This window comes from Malaya genurostris, chromosome 1 (assembly GCF_030247185.1).
Source record: "Malaya genurostris strain Urasoe2022 chromosome 1, Malgen_1.1, whole genome shotgun sequence".
NCBI lineage: Eukaryota > Metazoa > Arthropoda > Insecta > Diptera > Culicidae > Malaya > Malaya genurostris.
Genome location: NC_080570.1, coordinates 151,638,838 through 151,664,382, shown reverse-complemented (window position 1 = coordinate 151,664,382; position 25,545 = coordinate 151,638,838). Strand labels below are relative to the sequence as shown.

Here is a 25,545-nt window from a genome sequence, read left to right as displayed (position 1 = left end):
ATTTGACATTCGACGTCGTAAGCTTCGATCCTATTATTTTCTTCGAATCCCCTATGACAAAACTGATTATGGATATAACGAGCCCATTGCTAGCATGTGCCGTATATTTAACAAATGTTTCAATTCTTTCGACTTTCATTTATCACGTAAAGACTGTCCAAGAAAGTATGGACGCAACCAAAAACCGCTGCCATTTCGCAATGGTTCAGAATCTGTTAATTTTTTTGGCTGCTTGTTTACACTCTTCTCTAACCACTTGTGCGGTTGTTTATTCGTTTTCATTAGTTTGTTTCGAAATGCGTGGACTTTCAGCAGAACAACGTAGAAAAATTGTGTACAAATGGTGCACAGAACGCGGACTGTCACTGAGAAAGATAGCAAAAATGGAAGGAGTAAGTGAAAAAGCCGTGCGAAATGCAATCAGGAAGTTCGGTGAGAATAACACCTTTGAGGAAGGCGTTCGAGCAAAAGAAGGAGGTTTCAGTTCGGGATGTGGCGAAAAAAGTGGGCACTTCGAGGTCAAATGTTCTTCGTGCTAAAGAATGTTTGAATCTTCGAACCTATAAGAAGCAGAAACAACCAAAACGTAGTCCGAAACAAGAAGCATCGATCAGACCGAGGGTTCGAAAGCTGTACAATACGATTCATGCTGGAAATTTGAGCTGCATATTCATGGACGACGAAACCTACGTGAAACTCGATTACAAATCCTTGCCGGGACTACAATATTATACCGTGCGAGAAGGGCAAGTGTTAAACCAGTCCGAGACATCGATTGAAGTCGATAAAATTTGGTAAGAAAGCTATGGTCTGGCAAGCAATTTGTAGCTGCGGTAAGATTTCGAAACCCTTCATAACCACTGCTTCAATGAACAGCGAAATATACATCAAGGAATGTTTACAAAAACGACTTCTACCCATGATTCGAAACCACAAGGATCCTGTTGTCGTCTGGTCAGATCTTGTTTCTTGCCACTACTCGAAATCAACGGTAGAATAGTATACTACCAAAAATGTCACTTTCGTCCCAAAAGACATGAATCCATCAAATTGCCCATAACTTCGACCAATCGAGGAATTTTGGGCATTAACGAAGGCACATCTTAGGAAACATGTCGAAAAAGATTGGAACGTGTTCGAAAAAGATTGGAAAAAAGTGTCAAAACTTGTCGCCAAGAAGTCTGTACGGAATTCAATTAGGAACGTTCGCAAGAAGGTGCGCCAGCTAGTCTACCACGGGTCAGTAGCAAATGTTGAGAATAATATTCTGTTGTTGTAGTCTAATATTATCAGTATATCGAATAAAATTTGAATATCTAACACTTGTGAATTATTTACAGCGAAATCAAAGTGCGTTCATACAGTTTCTGGAACAGTCTTTAATGTTATCAAGAAATCGTTTTTTATGTTACTGTCTCATTAGATTTAGTTACTATAGAAGCACTAGATTTAAGGAAATTTATCATTTGGATGATTTTGATCTATTGATGCAAAAGATGAGGGGGTTTTATGCCTGCTGGAGAACAAGTTTAACAGTAAACTAATTCCAGTAGGCTTTTCCCTGCTCCAAATAAATGAAGAAAAGATGAGGAGGAAAAGAAAGACATTCAGAGTAAAATCTGATAACAGAAAAAGGCGCTATTAAAATTGAAACTGAAATTAAAAAGAGTAAATCAGATCATCGTGAAATCTGTTTTACTTCAAGCACAATTGTAAGCATTTTTATTTTTACTGTAACATTTCCCGTACATCAAGCAAAGTCTTGGCATTACATTCCTTCTGTGGAATTTGGCCTTTCTGTTTCAAAAGACTTCGCAGCCGATTCTTAGTGTACAGAATCATTGCATAGCTAGTACTATGGATCCTACTGCAACTAAGAATCCTTCCAGGTCGGGGCTCGAACATACGACAACTGATTTGTAAGACCAGCGCGTCCTATGCATTGAACCGCCAACTCAGGACTTCCGTACATCAGAGAGTTTTAATTAACTAGGAACATCGAAAAACATGGATAACAAAAATTAAATCGTTTTCATGGGGTTTCTCAAAGTGACGTGTTGTATGCGGATTTATTTATTGTCATATAAAAACTTATGCAGATTTGTAATTAAAAGGAATAAATTTTTAATTAAAAATATTTAAGTGAATTTTCAAATTCTGCGGAAAGTCTAACGTTTCGCTCGAATATCGCGCGTATTAGTTTTCAACTTAGCGCGGATTTCGCGCGTGTTGATTTTGACATTTTTCGTAACAACCCTGCATATGTATGTTGCTGCGTCCAGTACAACAACGGATAACTATCCATGAGTAAGTTCAGCTCATTCTTGTACAGAATGAATTTTGAAAAGGCGCACCATAGTAAAGTAAGACGTGTTCACGACGAAGACTCATTTTAACTAACTAATAAAAAAACGGCTCAGTCAGTCACGTAAAGTTTGTACGCAAATATGCCTGAATAAAAAAAATATTACCAAAAAATCCGTCCTCTCAACCTGTAAGACGCTAGCTATGCATTGGTCGGATTATGATTGAACAGATTAAAATTTATAAATTTTTAAGACCTTTTTTTTAAAAAAAACTAGCTGTTTTTGAGGTATTTAGACACGAGATTCAAAGAACTAGGGAGAGAGTTTTACTGAAAAGAATAAAAAAGCAGTGTATTTCGAATTGGTCTCTTTATTCGTGCAGTAAAAAAAAAAGGTTTGCCATACTGAAGACGTGTGCGATGTTTCATTAGTGATTCCTGGTATTACTCAGTATCACTTGGATCGGCCCACCAGGCCCTGAAATTCCATGTTCACAAGAAAATACCAGAAAGAAAGTTCCCGAAGAGCTCCTACAATTTATACCTAATCAGAAGCTTACCGTTCTGTGATTCGAGTTACTTAAAATTACAGCAATAATGGCATTTAATAAATTAAAGTGAATGTTTCGTCTCCCGGCGGTCATCAAACTTGGTTCAGAAGGTCACTTGTTCAGTTCGTAGAATGTGGAGTTCGACGGTGGAGCCGAGCACCACATGAGAGAAACACAACAATGCAAACGCATGGTTGTTGAGACGAGCGAGCGAGTTCTGCACGCCATTATTCTTGCTGTTCGTCGTCGTCCTTTTTGCTTCCACACAGCTGCAACCCGTTATGTATAAATCTTTATATGCAGTTTTATTCGCTGTTGTCGTCGTTATTTTTTTTTTACCGAACCATGCTATTCATTTCTTTCCCACCGTTTGGGTGGTGATCGAGGAGGTGGTGGTGGTGTCCTGTCCTAGCTAGGAGCTAGTAGTTCACCTAGATGAATGAGTGAGTGAGTGAGTAAGCGACTGAACGAATGTGTGTGTGAATCTTTCGGGGGGTGAGGTGAGGCGAGGCATACGCGAAACGTCTCCAAGGTTGGTGCTTTTGTGGCGCACCAATGAGACCCGGTTGTTCCCCACCACTGCTGCATCGGAACTGGCGAACTTCGGTGCTTCGAGCTTACCGCCGTCGGTTTGGGCGTTTGTTGCTTGGCTGGTTTGTGGATATGCGGGGATGCTAGCTCTGATGGAGAAGGAGATGATGATGATGATGATGATGGAGATATTTTCCATGTGCCTCGGGTTTGCGTGTGTGCCTTCTTCTTCCAGATGAAGATGTGTGGGTCGGCGGTGTAAGTGGCTGGCTTCGCTAGTTTGTGTGTGTGATGGAGAGAGTTTTCCACAGACGGAGCCAACCAAACAGCCAGCCAGCCGAAGTACGAAAAGGACAAAAGTTCCATCGTTTCGGTGGTTTGTGGAGCGAAAACCAGTGGAAGACAACGGCGGAGTGGCAGAGAAAAAAGATTCGCCTAACCGTGGCTAACCCTTTATCGCACAAAGGTTTTCCTTAACAGCACCACACACTTGGGTTTTTTATAGTGTGGATACGGGTTTTTCTGGTTTGATTTTTGCCGAGCAGAGTTCCATTCCGTTCCGTGGCGAAATCGCGAGGGATGGAGAGGTGCGAGGAAGATAGTTCAGTACATAACCTCCGTCCGGTCCGGTCTCTCTCTCTCTCTCTCTCTCTCTCTCTCTCTCTCTCTCGCTGGTTCCTCGAACCGGGGCAAAGTCAGTGTGCTCGTTATGGCTTCGTTCGACCCGGGGAGTCGAGAGCCTTCCAAGTGTGCAGTACATAACTTTCATGCTGCTTTCCGACGTTTCCGAGCAAGAAGACCCGCTTCGCTTCGTCGTTAGTAGATTGAGAGCTTGGTCTGCCGAAGCGAAAGATGTTGTGCTATTAGTGAAAAATTCATCTCACTATTTATGCACATCCCGTTCGAAAGAAAAAGGGTTTGTTTTATTCCTTTTCTGTTTCGTTATTTCATTTTTTTTCCTTCTTTTCTTGTTCCCGTCAAAGGCTACACATAGCTGAGCCAGAGTAAGAGAACCAGAAACCGCCGCCCGATGCATTACTGTAATGGAAAACGTCATGCTGGGATGTTGCATGCATAATGGAGGATTCTGTGTGTGAACTGTGGAATCCAGGCTTTCGGATGAGACGGGATTTCCGTCTTTTTTTTTCGGGCGAGTGCACTGCCCCTGAAGCTGACAGAGGTTTCTTTCGTTCTGGGCACGTCTCGAACAATTTGGGTCAATGTTTGTCAAAATGAAGATAAAATCATTATCTTGCATTTAAATTGTAACTCTCTGTAACAAAATTCGAATTTGTTTCAAGTATGAGCTTTACATTTAAGGAATAAGTGTCATTTGAACGATTGTTATCCGTTGATGCCAAAGATGAGGAGGTTTTATGCCTGTTGGAGAGAAAAATTAACTCCAATGGGCGCTATCCCGCTCCGAAATAAGCAAAAACTCTAACTGATAGTTGCTGAGAAGGTTTCACATTCCAGTTTGAACACGGCTTTTAAAAAAAATACAGATTTATTTCTAATTTGCCATTTCAGTCGGTACAGATTCAAAATTCAGCCCCGGAATCCAGTCCAAATTCAAGTTCAATGTTCTGGTTCAGAATTCAGTTTTGGAAGACTTTAGGTTCAAGAATCAGTTCAGAATCCAAACTTATAGTTCAATTTAAGAATGAAGGTCCAGGTTCAGCATTCCAAATGCAGAATACAAGTCCAGAATCCTGGTCCAGGTCCAGAGCTGACGTCCAAAATCGAGAACTGAGATTCCGATTCAAACTCAAGGTCCAGATTTATAATTTAGACTCATGTTCTGCACTCAGATCCGGAATGCATGTTCAAAGTCTGGATTCGGAATCTAGGTTCAAAAGCCTAAACCAGAGTTCAAATCTAAAATTCAGATTCAGTATTCAGGTCCACAATTTAAGCCCTGATATCATGTAGAATTTCGGTCTAAGATCTAGGCCGAGAATCAAAATCCAAGCCCGGAATTCAGGTCCAGAATTCAGTTCCAGTATTCAGATAAAAGCCCAGAATTTAGATCCAGAGTTTCAGCTTCATAGTTCAGCTCTAGAACCGTGGACTCGGTCCAGAGTTCAAGTTCAGAATCTAGATCCAAAATTTGCAGATGTAGAATCTAAAACCTAAATCCTGGTACCGATCCTAGATTCGGGCTAAAATATAGATTAATGATCTTGGTGCAAAATCAGGGTCCGGGTCTTGAATCTTGGCTCAGATTTCAAGTCCAGAAGCCATTTCCGGAATTCAAGTGCAGAATCCAAGTTGAGAATCCGTCTCCAGAATCCAGGTCTCGGTTCAGAGTTCACATCCTGAAATCAGGTCTAGAATTCAAATCCAGAATTCAGAATGTAAATTCAGGTCTTGAATCTAAGTTTAGTATCCAGGACCAAAATTCAAGTCATGAAGCCGGGTCCGGAAACCAGGTGAAGAATCCAGGTTTAGAGCTTAGTTCCAAAATCTAGATCCAGAATACATACATAAAGTCAAGGCCCAGGTCGATCCTAAACCAGATCCTCAATTTAAGTCATTATTTATGGTTTAGAATCCAGGTTCTGAATCAAGGACATGATCCAGAACTCAAGTCCTAAATCCAGCTAAATCCAGATCCAGAATTTAATTACTGAATCCTGGTACAGATCCAGGATTTGGGCCCAAGATCTAGATCCAAAATTCAGGTCCATAAACCAAGCTCAGAACCCAGATTCAAATTTCAAATTTCATCCATGGCATAGATTCAGAGCTCAGGTCCAGAGTCCAGGTCGAAAATCGAAGTCCTGGCACAGGTTCAGAATCCATGAACAGACTCATGTTACCGGTCCTGAATTAAAGATGTTGAATCCAGCTCCAGTATCCAGGTTCATAATCATGGATCAGGACTAGACCAGGTACAGAAATCAAACCCAAATTCAGGGTTAGGATCCAGGTCTAAAAATCGAGGTCCAAAAGCACGGTCCAGGACCTGAAACTAGGTTCAGAGTAAAAGTGTAGATCCAGAATCCAGATGCAGAGTCAAGCTCCAGGTCTAGAAATCAGGGTCAAGTCGAGAATACAGGTTCGAAATCTAGGTTCAGTATCCAGGACCAGAACTCAAGTCATAAATTCTGATGCAGAATCCAGGTCCAGAATCATGGCCCTGGTCCACAGCTTAGTTCCAACATCTAGCTACAGAATCCAGAAACAAAGTCAAGCTCCAGGTCTAGAATTCAGGTCCGCATTTTGGTCCAAAAAGTATGTTCCGAATCCAAGTCCAGAATTCAAGTTCTAAACTCAGGTCTAGAGTTCAGGTGCAGAATTTTGGTCCAATTCAGGTCAAATCCAGAATCAAGGCCCAGGCCCAAAATTCAGATTCAGAATTCCCGATGCCAAATCCAGATTCAGAGTTTAAGTCCAAAATCTAGAGTCCAGGTTCAAAATCAAGGTCTACAGATCCAGAGTGAGGGCCTAAATTCTAGATTCAGAATCCAGGTCTAAAAACAATGTCCAAGTGCTGAATCGAGGTTCAGATATCAGGGCCTGAAATCATGCCCTGAACTGCAGGATCAAAGTTCACAATTCAGGTATTGATTCAGAATTCAAGTCGTTGAATAAGGTCCCGAATCAAGACCTACAATCCAGATACAGAATTCAAAGTTCTGAGTTCATGTCCGTATTTCAGGTTCGAATTACAGACCCAAAATTCAGGTCCACTTCCTGAATTCTAGTTCAAAATTCAGCTCCAGGCGCAGAATCCATTTCCAGAATGCAGACTCAGAACCATGAACTCGGTCCGGAGTTCGGATCCAGAGTTCAGGTCCTTAGTGCAGGTCCAGAATTCTTGTCCTGGTTCAGATTTCAAATTAAAAAATTAGGTCCAAGTTAAAAATCATTATTCATATCCAAATCTAGCTCCGGAATGTAGAATAAGGATTCAAGTCCACATTCTGGTCCAGAATCCTGGTCCAGGCTCAGGATTCAAGGCGAAAATTCAGATAAAGGATCCGAGTCCAGAATCCAGAACCAAAGTTTTCAGATGCAGAATCTAAAACTTCCATTCTCGCTTCGGGCTAAAAATAAAGATTAATAAAGATTAAGAACTTTGGTCAAGAATTAGACTTCAGGCCTCGAATCTTGCCTCAGATTCCAGGTACAGATTCCGAGTACAGAAGCCATTTCCGGGATTCAAGGCTCAAAATCAAGGTCCACTTGCTGAATCCAGGTTCTGAATTTAGCTTCAGGTTCAGAATTCAGATCCAGTTCCAAATTTTAGGTCCAAAATCGTAGTCCATAACAAAAATACTTTATTCAGATCCAGAATTCTAGGTGCTGAATCCAAGTCCTGAATTCTGGTACAAAATCCAGATCCAGAAATCAGGTCCAGAGCTCAGGTTCTGAAGCCAGGTTCAGAATCTTGATCCAGAATTCCAAATGGATCAGAATTGAAGCCTAGAGTCCATTATGAACATGGACTTCTGACATACATTTCAACCTAAAATTTGAACCGAAACAAGTTCTGATTTCAGGTAGAAATATATGTCAGGAATCCTTGTTCATAAACATGGTTCATTTCATGTTCAGAATCGAGAACCTAAATCCGGGTTCAGAACTCAAGTCAAAATGCAGATTCATAATACAAGTCCAAAAACGAGGCCCAGGTCCACGATTCGAGGCAAAAATCCAGGTCCAAAATCTAGATCCAGAGGCCCAAAAATAAGGTCTACGTTATGAATCTAGCTCAAGATTCAAAATTCAGCTCCAGGTCAAAAATCCAAGTTCCGAACCCAGAGATGGTCAGGTTTCTGGTATTTGTACCCGAAGCCCGACACGAGTCCGAATCCGACGGATATTGTTTCAAATCCAGCTTAAAAATCAAGTACCAGAATCCAGGTTCCAAACACCAGTCCAAATTAACTTCAGGTCCAAATGTAGATTCAGGCCCAAAATCAATGTCCACGTCCCGAGTCCAGGCTCAGAATCCTGTGCATAATTCAGCTTCAGGTCCAGAATCCAAGCTCAGATCCCAGATTGAAATTTCAAATTCATAGTCACAGGTCAGAATTCAGATTCAAAATCAAAGTTCTGAGTCCAGGTCCAGATTTCATGCTCTGGAATTCTGGTGCAGAATTCTAGGTTCAGAATCCGAGTCTTAAATTTTGGCACAGATTCAGAGCCCAGGTCCAGAGTCCAGGTCGGAAAACGAAGTCCTGGGACAGGTTCAGAATACAGTAAATAACATTAATTGTAGTCTTTCGATAATCGTTTCTGCTATGTGAAAGCTTGATTTCCTTTAAAAAATCATTTTTCATAGGAAAATAAAAAAATCATGCACTCGAGGAGTAACATCCCAGAACTTGAACCACTATTTTTATCCGCATTCACGTCATCCGGTTATGCCTCTAACATTAGCCACCCCACTTTAACATATCAACCAAGGTAGCAATCTCTTTCCGAAGCATTGAAATAAATATTGACTTTCTTAGTCAGTTGCTTACCATTTGATCCATCGTTTCCACCAGAGCAATTCTTTTGGCTCTTTCTACTGATTCCTTAAAGTGTCTTTGTACTTTAAATCAGAGGTGGAAATAAGCAAATCTTTTGATTCACAGTAAATAAAAATAGTCAGTATTATCTTTTCATATCACATATTTATTGTAGATATTAAAATAAGTTTTGAAGCAAATTATTTTTGATAAGATAAATTTTGGTTTTATTTAGAATTTAAAAATGTCTTCATCGTTATCAGTTTCACTGTCTGATTCGGAATAAACATTTCAACAAAGTTAGGCTCGTTTTAATGCTACTCTGTGTTCATTAAACAGGTTTGAAGTTCAAATGGCTGTCACTCCGGTGATATAATGGTATAAGTGACGTAAACATCAGAGCTCACTCAATTTGATCGGATATGGATTATCCGATATCAATAATTTTGGGCTCGTGGGGTGAGTTTATTCCGTCGGTCACATCGAAATTCCATGCGTCGTGATGTATTTGAAATTTATTCAGTAATACCGTCGTAGTGGAGCGATGAATAATAATTATAATCATAAGAAAAACATACCCAATCTTTGTGCGTACTATGCAGCTGATTAATTACCCTATTTAGCTTGATTATCATACACAGAAGTAACAGGAGCGCAGGATTTTGCTACACCAATTCAAACGCACCATTCAAACTTTGAATCTAATTTCGTGAAAATCGATCGATACCAGTTCTATTTTGGTGGTATAGATCACTATAATTTTAATTTTATACATCGTGTTTCAAATGAGTGACAACAACAAAAAAGTTTTCTGCGGCCTAATACACACTTCAAGTTAACATGAATAGACATGAATGAAACATTTATTTTTAATGCATTTAAAAAAAAAACACACTGTGTGTGATACTGTTTGAACCATAACAGATTTCAAAAAGAGATTGAGTGTTATATGAATAGCTAATAAGTGCAACTTATTGTTGAAACCCTTCAAGTTATTTTATGTCGTTTTTTTATACCCGGCTTTAACCTAATTTTGGTCGTTCGTCGGGTCGGCTCCTTCAATCAGTTTTGAATACGAAAACCGAATGAATATTTTGTGTGCCAAAACCGGACTAGAACTTTTCAGAGCAGAAAACGTTTAAAGTCATTTTTAGTGCAACAACCGAGGAAAACTTTGAATGGGATAACCGGATAAAATCTTAGCCGATACTTTCAGAGGAAATGTGTTGATTTTTGCATGGAAACCTTCTACGTGTTTCCCTCGGCTGCGGGATTCATTTCACATTTTGAATGTTATGTATTTTATCTAATTAAAATTCAATTAGATTAAAACTCGTTTGTTGTAATAATTAAACGTATGCGCTTGCAACCCACTATTTAACCTACAAGTTGTTTGAGATCTAAAAGATTTTTGAATACTGAATATTGATGACGAACCTTTCATTTTAATCTAATTGTATAAAAATTAAATATTTTTATCTTGACGAATTAAGTTTGATAATATATGTCTATTAAAATTTTTTTCGAAATCAAAATTCATTCAAGTGTAAAAAATTACACCAATTATCGATATTATCAGGTTCGAAAAGTAGTTTAATATAATTGAAGTTACTAACGAGATTACTATATTTAATTCTAGATCGTATTTGATTAGTTTTTATGTATGACCACGCAAACAGTTTTAAATAAATCTTGAGGTGATGTTGAGCAAGATCACACAAAGATTTGCAAGAAGTAGATAAAAAAGCTTTAGAATGATTGAATAGTCACAGATACTTTATCCCGCTTTTGAAAACCTAATTATTAACAATTGTGCTGTACGCTAACGAAAGTAATTAAACAAGTCTCCGAAAACACTGCCAAAAAATGTAGGGTTTAATATTCTTACAAAATTGTATAAATGTTATTAAACTGCAGCACTCGTACCTCGTTCTTGGCTAAATGCGCCGAGAGCGAACGAAGCGTTGTACATTCATTTCTGCCGCGGTACACAAATGCGCGAACGAGTTTTTGTGAGAGCAGCTCTTCGCCTGCGCATGGTTGTATTCTGAGAATGAGCACAAATTTGTCTCAGCGCAATAAAAAGAGCGCATAAGGTCTGCTGCTACTCTGAGTAATATACAATTCCCACAATATAAAAAAATAATCTCAATTCTAGTTTTGTTGCGCAATTTTTTAATTCACGGTGTCTGGTTTTTTGATTCACAATCAGAAATTTTAATTCACATTCTCGTGCGCAAAATGGGCTTATTTCCACCTCTGCTTCAAATTGTACTGCTAGACAGAGATGGCAATTCAATTTGAACCTCCTTGAACTCTGATGAGCTGAAGACGAAAGATGAAGAGGAAGAAATAGAAATATGTGCTTATAATATGGATTTGATTTTTATCAAAGTAAATTTTTGGCTAATTGATATCAATTTCTATTGTTGAATTCTGTGTTTTTCGGTACTTGTTTGTGTAAACTTTTTCGCATTGAAAACACGATATCGCATCCGACATAGGAAACAATTGGGACAGATTCAAAACAATAGTGTAAAAGAATAAAAACCTTGAGTTCACTAACACAAACTTCCACCAATAGAAGTTCGAAATAGCCTTCCGTCGGGCCTCTGAATATTCTCGGTAAAAAGCTACCGGTATTCGACTGAAACTGTGCCGATAATACGCGATGAGAACAAAAACCCTCCCATCATTACTAAACTGTATCTCCTTCTGCTCTGTTACTTGTTTTTTTTTTTCATATCACCGTTGGACTCACGATTGCTGGATTTGGTTCATATTGTTTTCCCTCTGCTCTGCAAACCGACCGAACCGAACAGGGTTTCCACATCAATTAGGCGGCATGGCGGGTCATTTACATATGGCCAACGATTGGCGGCAGCTGAACGGTCGGGGTGCGGCCGGATTTCCAGGTTCGCATTTTTTCCACCACCACGCTGCGGCGGCCGCGGCAGCCGCTAACCCGGCCCATTTCGCACCGCACATGTTGGCCGCCATCGATCGGATCGAGCAGCACCAGCAACATCAGCACCGACAGCAGCAGCAACATCCGACGGCAGTTACTACGATGGGCATGCTTTCGGCGGTAGCCGCGGCGGCTTCCTCATCGGCGGCTACCAGCGTCGGCATCTTCAGCAACGGTACCGGCGGCAGCAACAATAACAACGGAGGTGGGGACTCCACGATAAACTCGCCCCGGATTAGCGATTCTAATGGTAAGATATTTTTTTTTGTGCATTGTATTTTATTCAAATCATTGCCAAGGGGGCTGAGGATTCAACAGAGAGAGAGGGGGAGGTTCGCTTCCCAGAAAATGGCCACCAATTGCAGGTTTGGGTGGTTGTTTTTGGCTTTTGGCTTTTCATTTCAACTCGTAACGGTACTAAAATTTTTATTTGTTTTTTTTTTTTGGTGTGGATCGGTTTCGGATTCCGCAGTAAAACGAACAAAAGTTGTATGTGATTACGGTTCGTGGTATTTTGGTAGAAAACTGGAAACTCGAGAAGTAGGTCACAGATCATGTCATACCAAAACTGTGGCTGTAAGGCTTTAAGATGGCCTCTCGTTTGGGCCTTAAACTAGTTAGTGCAGGAGTGAAGCAGTAAAGAGCGTTGTTATTCGTTACATATTTTATGATAATATGCTTATGCAATTTTTTTTAAGACGATTTCAGAATAAAGTTTCAGATCTTAAATAAAGACTTAGGACATTTTTCGGTCCACAAACCCTTCTGACTCTATGTTCGGGGCTTGCATCATTTTGCCATCCATAAAAACGTAATTTTGTTGTTCTAGATCAGCGTTTCTCAAACATACTCTGCCGCTTTGGTCAACAAGCGAAACGTCTTATGATCTATCATGTTTCGCCACACACTGGGGGTTGATATGGACCCTTTTTGGGAATGACTGTTCTCTAGATAAATAATTGCTCAAAGTTTTCTAGGGAAATTTATCTTTAGTTTCGACGAACCTCTGTTTACTCAAGTCGTCTGGGAAGAAGAGGCAATACTAGTCGGTTGCAGCTTCAGTTGCAGATCCTAAAAGTATATTAAGTTTATTCCAATGAACCATACTGTATCGAAGACAGTTGACTGTTTACCTTCATGAAAGCCGACTTGCGTTTCTGAAATCCCAATAGAGAGAACGAGAATTGATTTTTCGAATGTGGAAATTTGCGAACTCGCACTGATCGGAAGCCGATTGGGTTATGATATCCTTCACTTACCATCAGAAAACATCGTAACGGTACTAAGATTTTTGTTTTTGTGAAGCGGTTTTGGATTCTAGCATTGAATCAGGCATTTTTTGAATATATCCAATTGGCTCTGTCCAGTCCAAGGACCGTATTGTTGTATGACAGTAGTGCAAGTGTAGTACTCCACTAATGACAGCAGTGATTCGTTCGAGTTAGGTCTCGTGTTACGGTAAATTGTATCGATGTTTGAATATTTCACGATTTCGACATCGGTGGTCTGGTGGGCTCTGTTCTGGGACTGTATTCCAGAGAGCGTACCCTGATATTTTGCTCGTTAATCCGTCTAAGAAACCATAACATTTACTTCAGCATTCAGTCTACATGACCAACACCGTACGTTTCCTTAAGAGTATTTATAAGCTTATGTTTAGCATTCCTAAACGTATGGGATGGTTTTTACTAACTGAAACATTTCACAAAAACCACCTAGTGTGTTTTAATCCACCTAGTGGTGAAATGATGCCTTTCTCATATCAATCATACTATCATGTACATTACTGTATTCTTCAAAATAATTTTCTTCGATTCTTAAAAGAATAACCGAAATCGGTTTGTTTGATTGTTTACTGATGAAAACTATCAATTGGAGAAGATTTGAGGTCGATTTAGAGTTTTTTTTACGGTTTTTCGTCCTTTTTAGTGATGGCATAAAAATTTTAACACACTTCACCCTATATTTCCGGATCCGGATGAAATTCAGGAATTATGTTTGGGACCACAAGACCTTTCATTTGAATCTAACTTTGTGAAAAACGGTTAAGTCATCTCCGAGAAAAGTTAGTGCCAAAAAACGTTTCAGACACACACACACACACACACACACACACACACACACACACACACACACACACACACACACACACACACACACACACACACACACACACGCATCTTTAGCACACAATCAAGTTTAGAAAGGGTGATTTTTTGCCGGCACCTTTTTGACATCACTGTTTTTGACAGATCACACGTGAATCGTATCTTGTGTCAGTGTCAAACTTGTTCAGTTTGGTCTGTATTTTAATCATGAATCGACTTACGAACGAGCAACGCTTGCAAATTTTTTAAATTTACTACCAAAATTCATGCTCGGTTAAAAGGTCCACTTTTTTATCGAATTTTTTTAGCGGCGAAGTTCATTTCTGGTTGAATAGAAACGTCAACAAGCAAAATTCCCGCATTTGGAGTGAAGACCAGCCAGAATCATTGCAAGAGCTACCAATGCATCCCAAAAAAGTCACTGTTTTGTGTGGATTATGGGCTGATGGATCCTCGGGCTGTACTCCTGAAAAAGAGACGATGGGCGGAACGTTACTGTGCTGGACGAGCGCTACCGTGTGATAATTGACGATATTTTTTTGTTGCTCAAAATGGAAGAATTGGACATGCCCGACTTGTGGTTTCAACAAGACGGTACCACATCCCACACGGCATGCCTTCGATCAACGTTTCGAGCCTGTCAATTAGTCGCCCAGGTCGTGTGATTTAACACCTGTGGACTGCTTTATATTTGTGAGCCATGTTAGGGCTCATGTCTACAAAGATTGACGCGCTGGAAGCCAATACTGAAGCATTTATTCGTGAAATACCGCGAGATATGTTGGAGAGAGTGTACCAAAATTGGACCTTGTGCATGGGCCATCTAAAGCGGAGAAATTATCTTCAATCATTAAATTATATTGATCATTCTATCGATTCCACCAAAGTGAAACAAATTGATGTATCAGCTCTTCAGCTCATTTAGATTGAATTGAAGGTTTATTTTTTTGTACGATGCGCCTTTTTGCCTTTCTCTTTAGCAAGGTAATAGAATTACCTTGGAGCCTATTCTCAAGCGGAGTTAAAAAAAAATTGGTTGGAATTCTAATTGCTGGAAATCAATATAAAATAAAAAATTACAAGGATCAGCCCCATGGGGTTGTTCGAGCCATTGATGTGAAACAAGACAACCAAAATTTCTAATGATCTACAATCAAATAGTTCAATCAATCGTCACACTTTTGAATTCGCAAATGCACGAGAGTCTGCTTAGATTGATCTTTATTATCGCGAACCCAGAATATAGACTCTATTTGTCGTAATTTGTATTTGTTTTGTAACCGACGAAATTACATCAATAGCCAAAATGTATGCAATTATATGTTTGTAAACGCTTGTGATACGGATATCGATTTTAAATCTTCTCTTCGCCAAGCTTGTGTTCAAGTTTGGTATGCAAGCAGTTTCTCTACCATTACTATCCTTCTGCGATTTCGGTCAAAGCGAAAAACTTTATCTCATCATTAATCGAGTTCATCTTATATAAATTAGAAATTAATCTTATGCACTCAAAATTTCACCCTGGGGTAGATCAGAGCATACCAGTTAAAGCTTCAAATCGTTTTATGGCACTTGTCGTCTTGCTGTCTAGTAACAACCTACCTCTAGCATACTACGCGTAGGACTGAAACGTTAGCTATAATTTTGTTTCTGTTTATAGATTCGCGTGCTTCTAACAGCTTCGCTTTTGCATCGATTGACCAATCAGAGCGATGCTTTCCCTTTGATATATCGCTTACTCCTTCAAAATCGTTGACTATGGCAGGGAAATCCGGTATGCCGGAGATTTTTTGCAGACTAAATAGGACACTGCTAGCTATTAACCAACATTTCAATGATATACAATTAAAACTACATGGCTATGAATATTCAAATCAATACGTAGAAATATTTCCAATCAAATGGTGACATAATATTAATAATTGATACAAAATTGACTGAGCTGTAATTGTTCAAAACCTGACCACATTTCGACGTGTATTTTTCTTGAGTTTCTAATTTGCACCCCTATATAGACAACAAAAGTGTGTTCCACATTAAAAAAAATTCACTTGAGAATAAACATTGCTTTGTATTTTGACAGCTTTATTCGAAAACATCATCGTTTAAACCACAGCGCTCGGTATCGAGCTGTCTTCAGAAGGGCAATAGCGCAAGGAGCGAGTTGCCCACTTCTCTAGCTAGCACAGATGCCAGGTTCACAGATTAATCTGTGTCCCAAAGATTCTGAATATGCTGCACAGAATTTAAAAATGACACAATGGCAGTGTCTTATTTCACCTGCTAAACATCTAAACACTACGCTGGCTTACTGGTTTTCCCTAACGGAGACGATGATTTTGAGGGAGTAAACGACTTATCAATTGGGAAGCATAGCTCTGATTGGCCATTCAAAGCAAAAGCCGCTCGAAATTAAAAATACAAGTGAAATTATAGGTGAAGTTTCAGTCTCACGCAAAGCATGCCAGGGGACGGTTTTTACCAGACAGCACCCATCACGACAAGCGATGCAAAACGATTGCATGCTCTGACCGGCTTACTTTGATCAAATGTAAATTCTCTCGAATCCGTTTGTTCACTTTGATAAGCTTTGAAATTGAACGAATTTAAATGGCTCTTGAATGTTCAAGATAAGTTTCTAATTTTTATTGCAGGTACTTTTTATTTATAGTGCGAACTCGAAACGCTGCATAACTCATTCCCAAGCGAAATTTAAAGCTATAAAAATAATCGCATGCAAGCAAATCCTCCATACATATTTGGTGTAAAGTCATTAAAATCCTAAATCCCCGTACACTCAAGCAAGCACTATGTATAAATATAATTGCATACGTTTCGGCTGCTGCTATAATTTCATCGCAAACAGAACAAATACAAGGTAAGGCCAATAGTGTATTTTCTTGGTTTGCGTGTCCGGAGATTTTCGAACTTTTACACAAAAACTGATAGGTTTGCGTCGCGACGCTCGTACTTGTCGATAAACAAATACCGCAAATTTGACGACTGATTGACCTGTTTTGTACAAAATTATCAGGCTTTAAAATTTTGATATCCTTGTTCCACACTGATCCCCGTCTGCAATAATTTTTGACAGACTTCTTTGCATCCAATAGAGCTGCTTTTGTTCAAGATTTCTATATTTCTAGCTTGTTGATTATATTATAGTTGAGTGGATTCAGCTCTTTCGGTACAACGCGGACTTCATTCCAAATCATCTTTAGCGTAGTGACAAGGTACCAAATCAGTTCAAAATAGCGAGGGAGTGTCATCATGACTGCGTAGAAGTGGTAAAAAAGGTTTTTTGGTATGTTTCACGGTATATTTCCTCGTTTACCGTTCCGGTTGTGATGAAGCTTTGGCTTGCTCGATCACAGCTGCATATTGTCTGCTAAACCAACTATTTTTTGGGAAACTTGATCTTTTTTTTCGTCCTGAAATGCTCAACTATACCGCTCCGTTACATGGCAGTATAAAAAGATCATTACTGCTCGGTACAGTTTTTACCTTGTACTTTTAATTTCTCTAACTACAGTAAGTACCGAAAGATCTGGTCTCTTCTGCAATATTTACTTATCCTTCATAGCCTTCTGGTGGTTCCTGAGATCTGTTTTTGTTCTGCCCCCAATCTTCCTGGCTGTTGTCAAATGTGTATTGAATGATTTAAGGACGTGATTGACAGTGCTTACAGGAAAACCAAGCAATTTTGCAGGTTTTATAACTGACAGATCCGATATTTCATTGCAATCGCACACAATTGCTTTTCGTAATTGCTCTACTTTCGACGCCATCTTCGATCTAAAAGCTTGTATTTTACGCATTGATGAATATTTCCAAAGATACAAGATATGTATTTAGGGGTGTCTGATACATGATAATAAACAAGCCTGCACACCCAAAATGCGTCATTGAAAGTTGAACAATTAAAATCGAAACAATGTGAGCAGATAACAAAACACTAAAGCATCTTTTCTTCCCCGTTCCAGACATCCACCTATCGCTGACCAGTTGCAATCCGCACAGCACGACCAGTCCGAAAAGTTCTCCGAATCCAGCGAGCGATATCCGTCGTACGGTTTCGTCCAACGCGGATGAGGCGAAACGTTCGGCCGACGGAGACTACGGAGATCGGGACGATATGGATGACGACAACGATCAGATCAGCGTGACGGGTTCCGATCTGGGCAGTAGCGGCCAAACCGAAAACGACCGTCGAAGTCCACTGATGAGCGGTGCGTTTACTTCGCTCATACAGAAAAATCACGCCAAAATGAAGAGTGGTCTCGAGTTGCTTCAGAATGGAACCTTTGCGGGTGGTCCATATCCGCCCCACGTTCAGCAGCCCCATCCGTTGAATCACGCACTGGCGGCGCAGCTGTTCTTCCAGAATCCGTTGATACCTCAGCCGAATCACTGGCTGTACAATCAACTGTACGGAAACTATCAGGAGCTCCCGTGGTTCCGGCAGTCACTTTTTGCTGGGACCAATAAAAGCATACCGAATAATGATACCAAAGATAGTTTGGATTCACCCAAGGACAGCGATATTGTCGGAAATAAACGATCCATCACGGTCGTCTCCAGCAACGGTGACGAGGAGGAAGAGAGTCCTCCACGTAAAATGAATGTCATCGATGAGGAGGAGGAAGATCGAAGAAAGAACTCGCCATCCGTAACATCCACCAAGAGATCACCCAGTCCGGAGGTGATATCGCCAACGCCCGGTGACGATTCTTTGTCCGGTTTAACGATCTTGGAACGTTCCCCAAAACTGAGACGGTACGGATCTGCCACAGAAAAGACCGGCCGAGGGCAGCAGGTTAAACAGAGTGACGTTTGGCGTCCTTATTAGAAAAGACAAACAATATAGTTTTCGATTCGATTTCTGGTCTATTCAAACCACTAGTGATTCAGGTTCAGACTAAAATGTTGTTTATCGAAATAAGTGGGACGATTATGCCCTCCTGACAGTTACCCGAAAATAACACGTAGTGAGTTTCTGCGAATAGTGTAAAGAAGAGAAAAAAACAACTAGTGAAACACATATCTCTTGTAATGTATTTAATATAACAGTACTTGTATAGAATTAGATCTACTTATGTGTATAGCAATGTTATTAGATGATACCCCATCAAACCGATACAGGAAAAAAAATGTAAAAAGCCATGAACCGACTCGAATATTAAGCCAAAAAAATACAAAATCAAACTTCATTAATTTCTAGTTTTATTGCCATTAGTGAAATGCGCGGCTTTCGCCACGCATCATCGGTTCATTGCACACTCCTTCGTCGGCATACGGTACCGAAAATGGTCAACCTCCTAAAATGTGCCCGCCTTCCCGATTTGGGGGGGCCATCGACCATCAAAGGCTCGCTCGGGCCCAACGCCGCATCCATCCGTGCAGCGCAGCAACGTGCACAATTCCACAGAGTATGCAATAATAAATCAGTTTACCCACTATAACATTTTAATGAGCTTTTATGTGTGCAGCCAGCCAGCATTTTACGCGGAAATGCGTTCGCGTCCTTCGTCCGAACCGCCCGTCGTCATCGTCGTCGTCGTCGGGCCAGAAGGTGCCGTTTTGTGTAGCACCTATAGCTAGTCAAACGTATCGCGGGAAACGGCTTCCACCCCACCGGGTATATCGGATCGTGTGGCCAACTAGCCCATAAACATATCCACGTACACATCCTATATCAAACCACACCAACTAAAATCCAAACTTACCGAAATGTTTGCACACTCAACTGTTCCCTCCGTGGGCGGCCGTCCTCGCGAGTGCGCGCACTTTCCGGACGTCGGAGGAGGAGGAGGAAAAAATGGATTGCACTGAAAAACTATTTCATTGCTGTTTTTCGATTCCTGAAAGGATCGTGAATTTTGGGAGCAAATAGTTCTTTTACCGGGAAGCTAACAGTCATTTCACGGGTTTTCGTGTAATGTACGATTCAGACGGTCCGTCCCTTTCCGTCACCGTCACCGGGACGTCAGCTTCCGTCAAAATTAGTTTAATACTTTCTTTACCGGAACGTTAACACGTTCCGACCGTCAAGACGTTCTGTGACGGTGACGTTGTGTGTGAATGTCTCGAAAAAAACGCATTCAAGGTAGCGCTTCGCCGTGGTCACGGGAGTTCGCTGCCTATCCCGGGGTTTCACGTACTTTACCCAAAATTGTGAGAAAACGGTAAAGAAAACGGAAATTCCAAGAACATACGATTCTAGATAATTAATTTTTCTATCGATTCGTATATAAACTGTGCCTGATAAACGTTTTTATCGAAAGATTTCGTGCGAGTTTTAAAAATAAATGAGTTTTTCCTTATTCTTTCGCACGCACACAATGTCAACGCATGCATTGGGGTGTGAAAAATGCCACATGCGGTAGACGCTAACAACATTTCTTTTGTTTTCGTTATCCGTTCTCTCTGTGTAAACGTTGAATAAAGATGAGTAGAAAATGTAAGTAAGTGTTACTACTTTGTAAAATAATTTCTATTCATGTTTCAGTAGAACCAGAAATCAGTAATGATTTTCATCGCTACTAGCTTTGACGCTTTGTTGAAAACGTAGCACATCCCTACAAATGCGAGTTGTTTATAGCGAGAAATGGAAAAAAGAAAACAAAAGGTTTAACAAAACTCGCACGAAATCTCGCGAAAGAAAAGCCTTCTAACTAATATTTTTCACCAAATGCATAGTAAAATCATTTACCTACAATCGTATGTTTTTGATTTTTCGTGAATCGGGTTAGTATTGGAGAAATTTGCAATTTAGAGTGAAATTTCGGCGACAAAGCAAGAGGAAGCAGTGAGTTGTCTCGCTTCGACTTGACCACGGCGAAGCGCTACCTCAACTAATTTTGATGATGACAGTGACGGAAGTTGACTGTGATGGATGGTAGTGGACCGTCTGAATCGTACCTAAGGTTTCCTGTTCATAAGCAATTAGTATAAGGAGTGTAACGAAAATAAGCTATCCACAATTTTTTCTTTGAAATTATGATAAAAAACAATATTTTATTCAAACTAAAAGTTGATCCTTTATTGTACGAGGTTAAACTTAAGCATAATGAAAACCGGATGAAATTTACACAAGTCTCATCGTCCATCAAAACGCATGCATCCGGACACTGCAGAAGACGCGAATTCAATTTCCGGGCCCTTGTTGCTGCTCGCTTCTTCTGTTCTGCACTTTGTTTCGAGATTTTTTGCTTCTTGTAAGTCTTCAGGTGATTTCGCCTTTTGATACGCTAGATCATTCCGACACTCGTTCCCCCTTTTTTTTGCCAAATCACGTATTGACATTGATTTGTTCTTCATGATTAGAGATACCACTTTCTGGTCCAGTTTCTGGTTCGAAGAACCGGGTTTTCTGCCTCTTCCTGGTAGCTCATCCAAAGAATAGTGTTCCCCAAACTTATTAATGATGGTTTTAACACTGGCATGATGAATTACAGACAGACCGCTTCGCCAATCTTCGCATAGTAAAATCCTTTTCACTTAGCCACGTGTCCAGAACCTTAATTTTCACTTCCTTTTCAATACGCGACATTTTGAAAACACAGAATTTCAACCACACAAACAAGTAAACAATCAAATGCTGACAGCCAAACGCACAGCATGCTGTGATCTGAGCATAAAAAAGGCGGGTGGGTAATGTCAGAGACATAACTGGATGTCGTGAATACGAAAACAACTGATATGTTCCTTAACACTTCCGAATATCAATTAGTTGATCAATTGTATGAATTATGCAAGCATTCTCCTTTTTCACATTTTTCGCAAAAACAAAGAAGGCTTCACTTAATCTAGATTACTGTTAATTTCACACAGCAAAAAGTGCAAAAATCAAATCAAACAGTTCTAGATTTGCACTAAACTGAGGATATTTCCCTTCGATTGGCGAGCAAGAAATCCTTAGTTCTTTAGAAAACTTTTAGAGCCATTAGAACGTCTGATTTTGTGTGATTTGGATGATGCTCTCCACCGTTGTCCCCTTTTAATGGTTTTTTCACCAATGCAAATGACTAGCAGCTGTGACGTAATCGCTCTTGTCGGAAGCGAAACTAGCTTTGCAACCGAAACACAATACATCTGCTAGCAGTGGCGATAGAATCCAAACTAATCAAATTTTTGTTAAGAGGTTTCTTTTTACGTGATTTCGTTTGTAGCTTTTTCACTAATGGGCGGTCCTGACGGCTATAAAAATAGCAGCATATAGAATATTAATTTCGATTATTTCATTCCGGATTTGCATTTCATTGAAAGAAACTATCAGGATGCTGTACGGGATTCATTCCTGCCTTTCAGAAGGACCAAATTGTGGTACTCACTACGATATTAAACACTGTTCGGAACATTTTCTCGAAGGATTTGTTGTACAGCAGCAGTTCTGATTGGCTGGTGTTGACATGGGTCAAATGAGACAGGTTTTTCAATACTGTACTATTGAAAAACTTCAATGCTGTTGCTATACACGTTTAAGTTGAAAAATTTCGAATCAATTGGTAGTTAGATTATATAAATCCTACCACAGATCTTTGAGCTATGAGCTTTCAAAATACGAGAAAGGCGAACGCGCCTTATGAATTATCCTCTTTGATACTCGTTTATACCAAACATTTCAGAAAAGTTTAATTTTGAACTATTTGAGATTATGTCACACAACTGAATATTTTATCATAAAATTGTGATCATATTTCCGATGGCATGTAGCAAAAAACTTGTTGATTCGTTAGACACAACAAGAGATATTCACGATCAAAAACTTATCACTCTCTCAGAGGGTAAATTTTGAAAAGGCACCCCATAGTAAAGTAAGTCGTATTCACGACAAAACCATCACAAATACATGCGTATAACACCATTGTATGTGGATAGCTTATTTTCGATTCATCGAATGCTAGTTTAGATCGCCATTTATCTGGCTGCGGCGATGTTAATCATCCTAAGGCCGTTGTCGTTGGTAGATGAGTGGAGACTCTCCTTAGCAATAACTGGGCAAAAGAATTTTTCCCTTTCGACCTTGGTGTTCACATCTCTGATGATGAATTTAATTTCGCGCTTAGAGCACTCCTCACCAGTGCAACGCGATCAAACTTCTTGAAGAGCCGCAGCCTCTACATTGACCTTTTGCAGTTCTCGAGCAAGAAGGCAGGTTCTAACAGGATCCTGACGTACCAAGTACCGAGTTTCCAGTCAGATCCCTTCAAACGTTGCCGTGTCGGTCTTCGATTGATCCATCCTTTTTTTTCGTTTTTCTTGGTGTAATTTAGTATCGTGATGGGCTGCCACCTTTGTTATAGCTGGAGAGACACTACATTTGATCTTTAGCCGCCCATTCCGGGTCAGACGCTGTTTAGAGCCGCCCCTAACATGGGGAAACAGACACTCGTTTTACCCTTTCCTGTCAGTTTACGACCTTAGTTACCACTGGGGTTGCGATCTTTACTAAGGTTGCTCGCATTCCAGCCGGCACCGCAGGAATGAATGGATAAGAGTTCTGAATAAGAGGTGAATTACCGCAAAGTTGCACGTTACGCGTTGCCGACGGAAATCTGTTGACCAATCATCATCATCACCAATCACGAAAAGTCGATAGAAGAGAGCATGAACATAATGAGAAATGAGTATGATGAATAATCTGTGGACCCACTCACGCTAGACGAAATACGAAAAGCGGTTGGGTAGCTTGAAAATGGAAAGTCCGCTGGGAAGGACAGGATCTCGGCCGAACGCCTTAAAATTGAAAGCGAGCGGCTGTACTACGCACTCCACCACGTGAGCAGGAGAGGAAATGCCTTTGGACTGGCTGGCTGGTGTCATATGTCCTATCTATCAACCGACTTGGTTATAAAAACTTCAATACCGCCTCGAAGGTACATTTAAGAGTTCTGTTCAGCAGACTGCATCCATTGGTAGAATCCTTTTTCACGCGATTACCACTGCGGATTTCGAGAAGGACGTTCAACGACGGACCAGATGTTTACCTAATTCTCAATCAGTTTCGGGAGTACAACTTGCGGACTCATGATCTGTTTGTAGATTACAAAGCAGATGACGACTCAGTGCAATGAAACGAATTGTGGCAGATCATGTTAGAGCACGACTTTCCGACAAAGCTAATTAGACTGATTCGTGCGACGTTCGATCGATTGATCGAAATCAAGTGTCATGATAGCTGGTACGACATCCGATGCTTTCGTGACGTTAGATGGATTGTAGCAGGGCGACGCGCTCTCAAATTTATTGTTCAATCGCCATACGACTCCATTATTGTACAGATATTCAATTCTATCCAAAGAATGAGGTTTGCATCAGCTTCACATTTTAAGTTTTTCTCGTACAAGTAAATCAATTGAACGGCTGAAAGCAAAAATCGGATAAAAACATTGAGAGCGAAAACCGGACATGGATTTTGCAATGCAAGAATCGGCTAAAATATTTTTATTGCAAGAACCGGACAGAAAAACTTTAAATGTAAAAACCGGACAAAAACTTTAGGGCTGAGGACAGTCCCGTAAAGTGGTTGGTTTTTTGCTATTTTCCCGTTTCAAATTAAATTTTCTTGGAAACGGTGCAGAATATAGAAAAAAAACCAACCTGACAATGTCTTCGAAATTTAGTTGAGAATATTCTGTGAAATTTTCAGAATGATTCATTGAGTTTAGCGGTCGCGTTGTATTTTTTTCTGACTGAAGAACCGCTGAAAATTGGAACGCTCGGAAATGCATACCTCTACTTGTTCATCGAATATCTCGGCTTTGAAGGCTTGTATCATAAATCTACTGCGACAAAGTCTAGATAATTTATTTTAGATGCGATTAGTACATAAAAATATATATGTTATCGCGATAAAAATAAAGTCTTGTATTTTTCTGTGAAACAAAGTCAGTTTCAATGCATCCGCCATTTTTTTTTGCTTTGGTTTCCTGATAGCATTCTGAAAAAGGAGACAGAAATAAAATTGGGTCGACAAGGCTCATTCAATCTTTGTGAAAGTTGAATATTTCTTCATTGTTCATTGGAATCCATGTAATGTCCAACCCATACGATAGATTAATGTGATAAAGCTTGTCATCAAAATAATAAAATGAATGCTGGCAACCCGGTACAGTTTGTTCATATACGAGAGAGTACAAGAGAAATACGACGCTCAAAGGGAATTGAGCGAGCCACGTGGTCGATTCAAAACTCAACACGCGACCCTCTGTCCTCAGACCTTAACCGGTTCTTCCAAAACAAATGAAGACAAACACGAGAAAAGGTCCTAAGTGCAAATGAGAGTTTCTCTTTGTTTACTTTCTCTTTCGAGTATTACGGCTCAATCAGCAATCCTTCCATCTAACACTTCAAATAGAACAATAGCAAAAACCATAAACTTTCGATAGAAGCTGTATAATTTGTTGGAAATTACTGGAATTTACCGTAATAAATGAAAGAGAAAGTAAACCAAGAGAAACTGTCACTTGCACTTGGGACCTTTTCTAATGTTCATCGAGAAATGTATTCATCCGGTTTTTGCATTCAAAGTTTTTATGACCATCAAAACCGTCGCTAGGCACTAGAAATGTCAAACCGGTTCAAAACCGTTCTACCAATTTTGTACGGCAAGAAT

General features: G+C 40.0%; 1 protein-coding gene across 5 annotated transcripts in view; it reads left to right on the top strand.

The window, feature by feature from the left end:
• The window catches only part of LOC131426192 (uncharacterized), a 124,123-nt gene extending 104,981 nt beyond the window's left edge, over nucleotides 1-19,142 (top strand). For all 5 annotated transcript variants that reach the window (XM_058588732.1, XM_058588730.1, XM_058588731.1 and 2 more), the window contains 2 exons: nucleotides 11,675-12,070; nucleotides 17,912-19,142. In XM_058588732.1, the coding sequence (XP_058444715.1) occupies nucleotides 11,675-12,070; nucleotides 17,912-18,777 (1,262 nt within the window). In that variant the 3' untranslated portion in view covers nucleotides 18,778-19,142. The remainder of the gene's footprint in view (nucleotides 1-11,674; nucleotides 12,071-17,911) is intronic.
• Nucleotides 19,143-25,545: the final 6,403 nt, after the last annotated feature.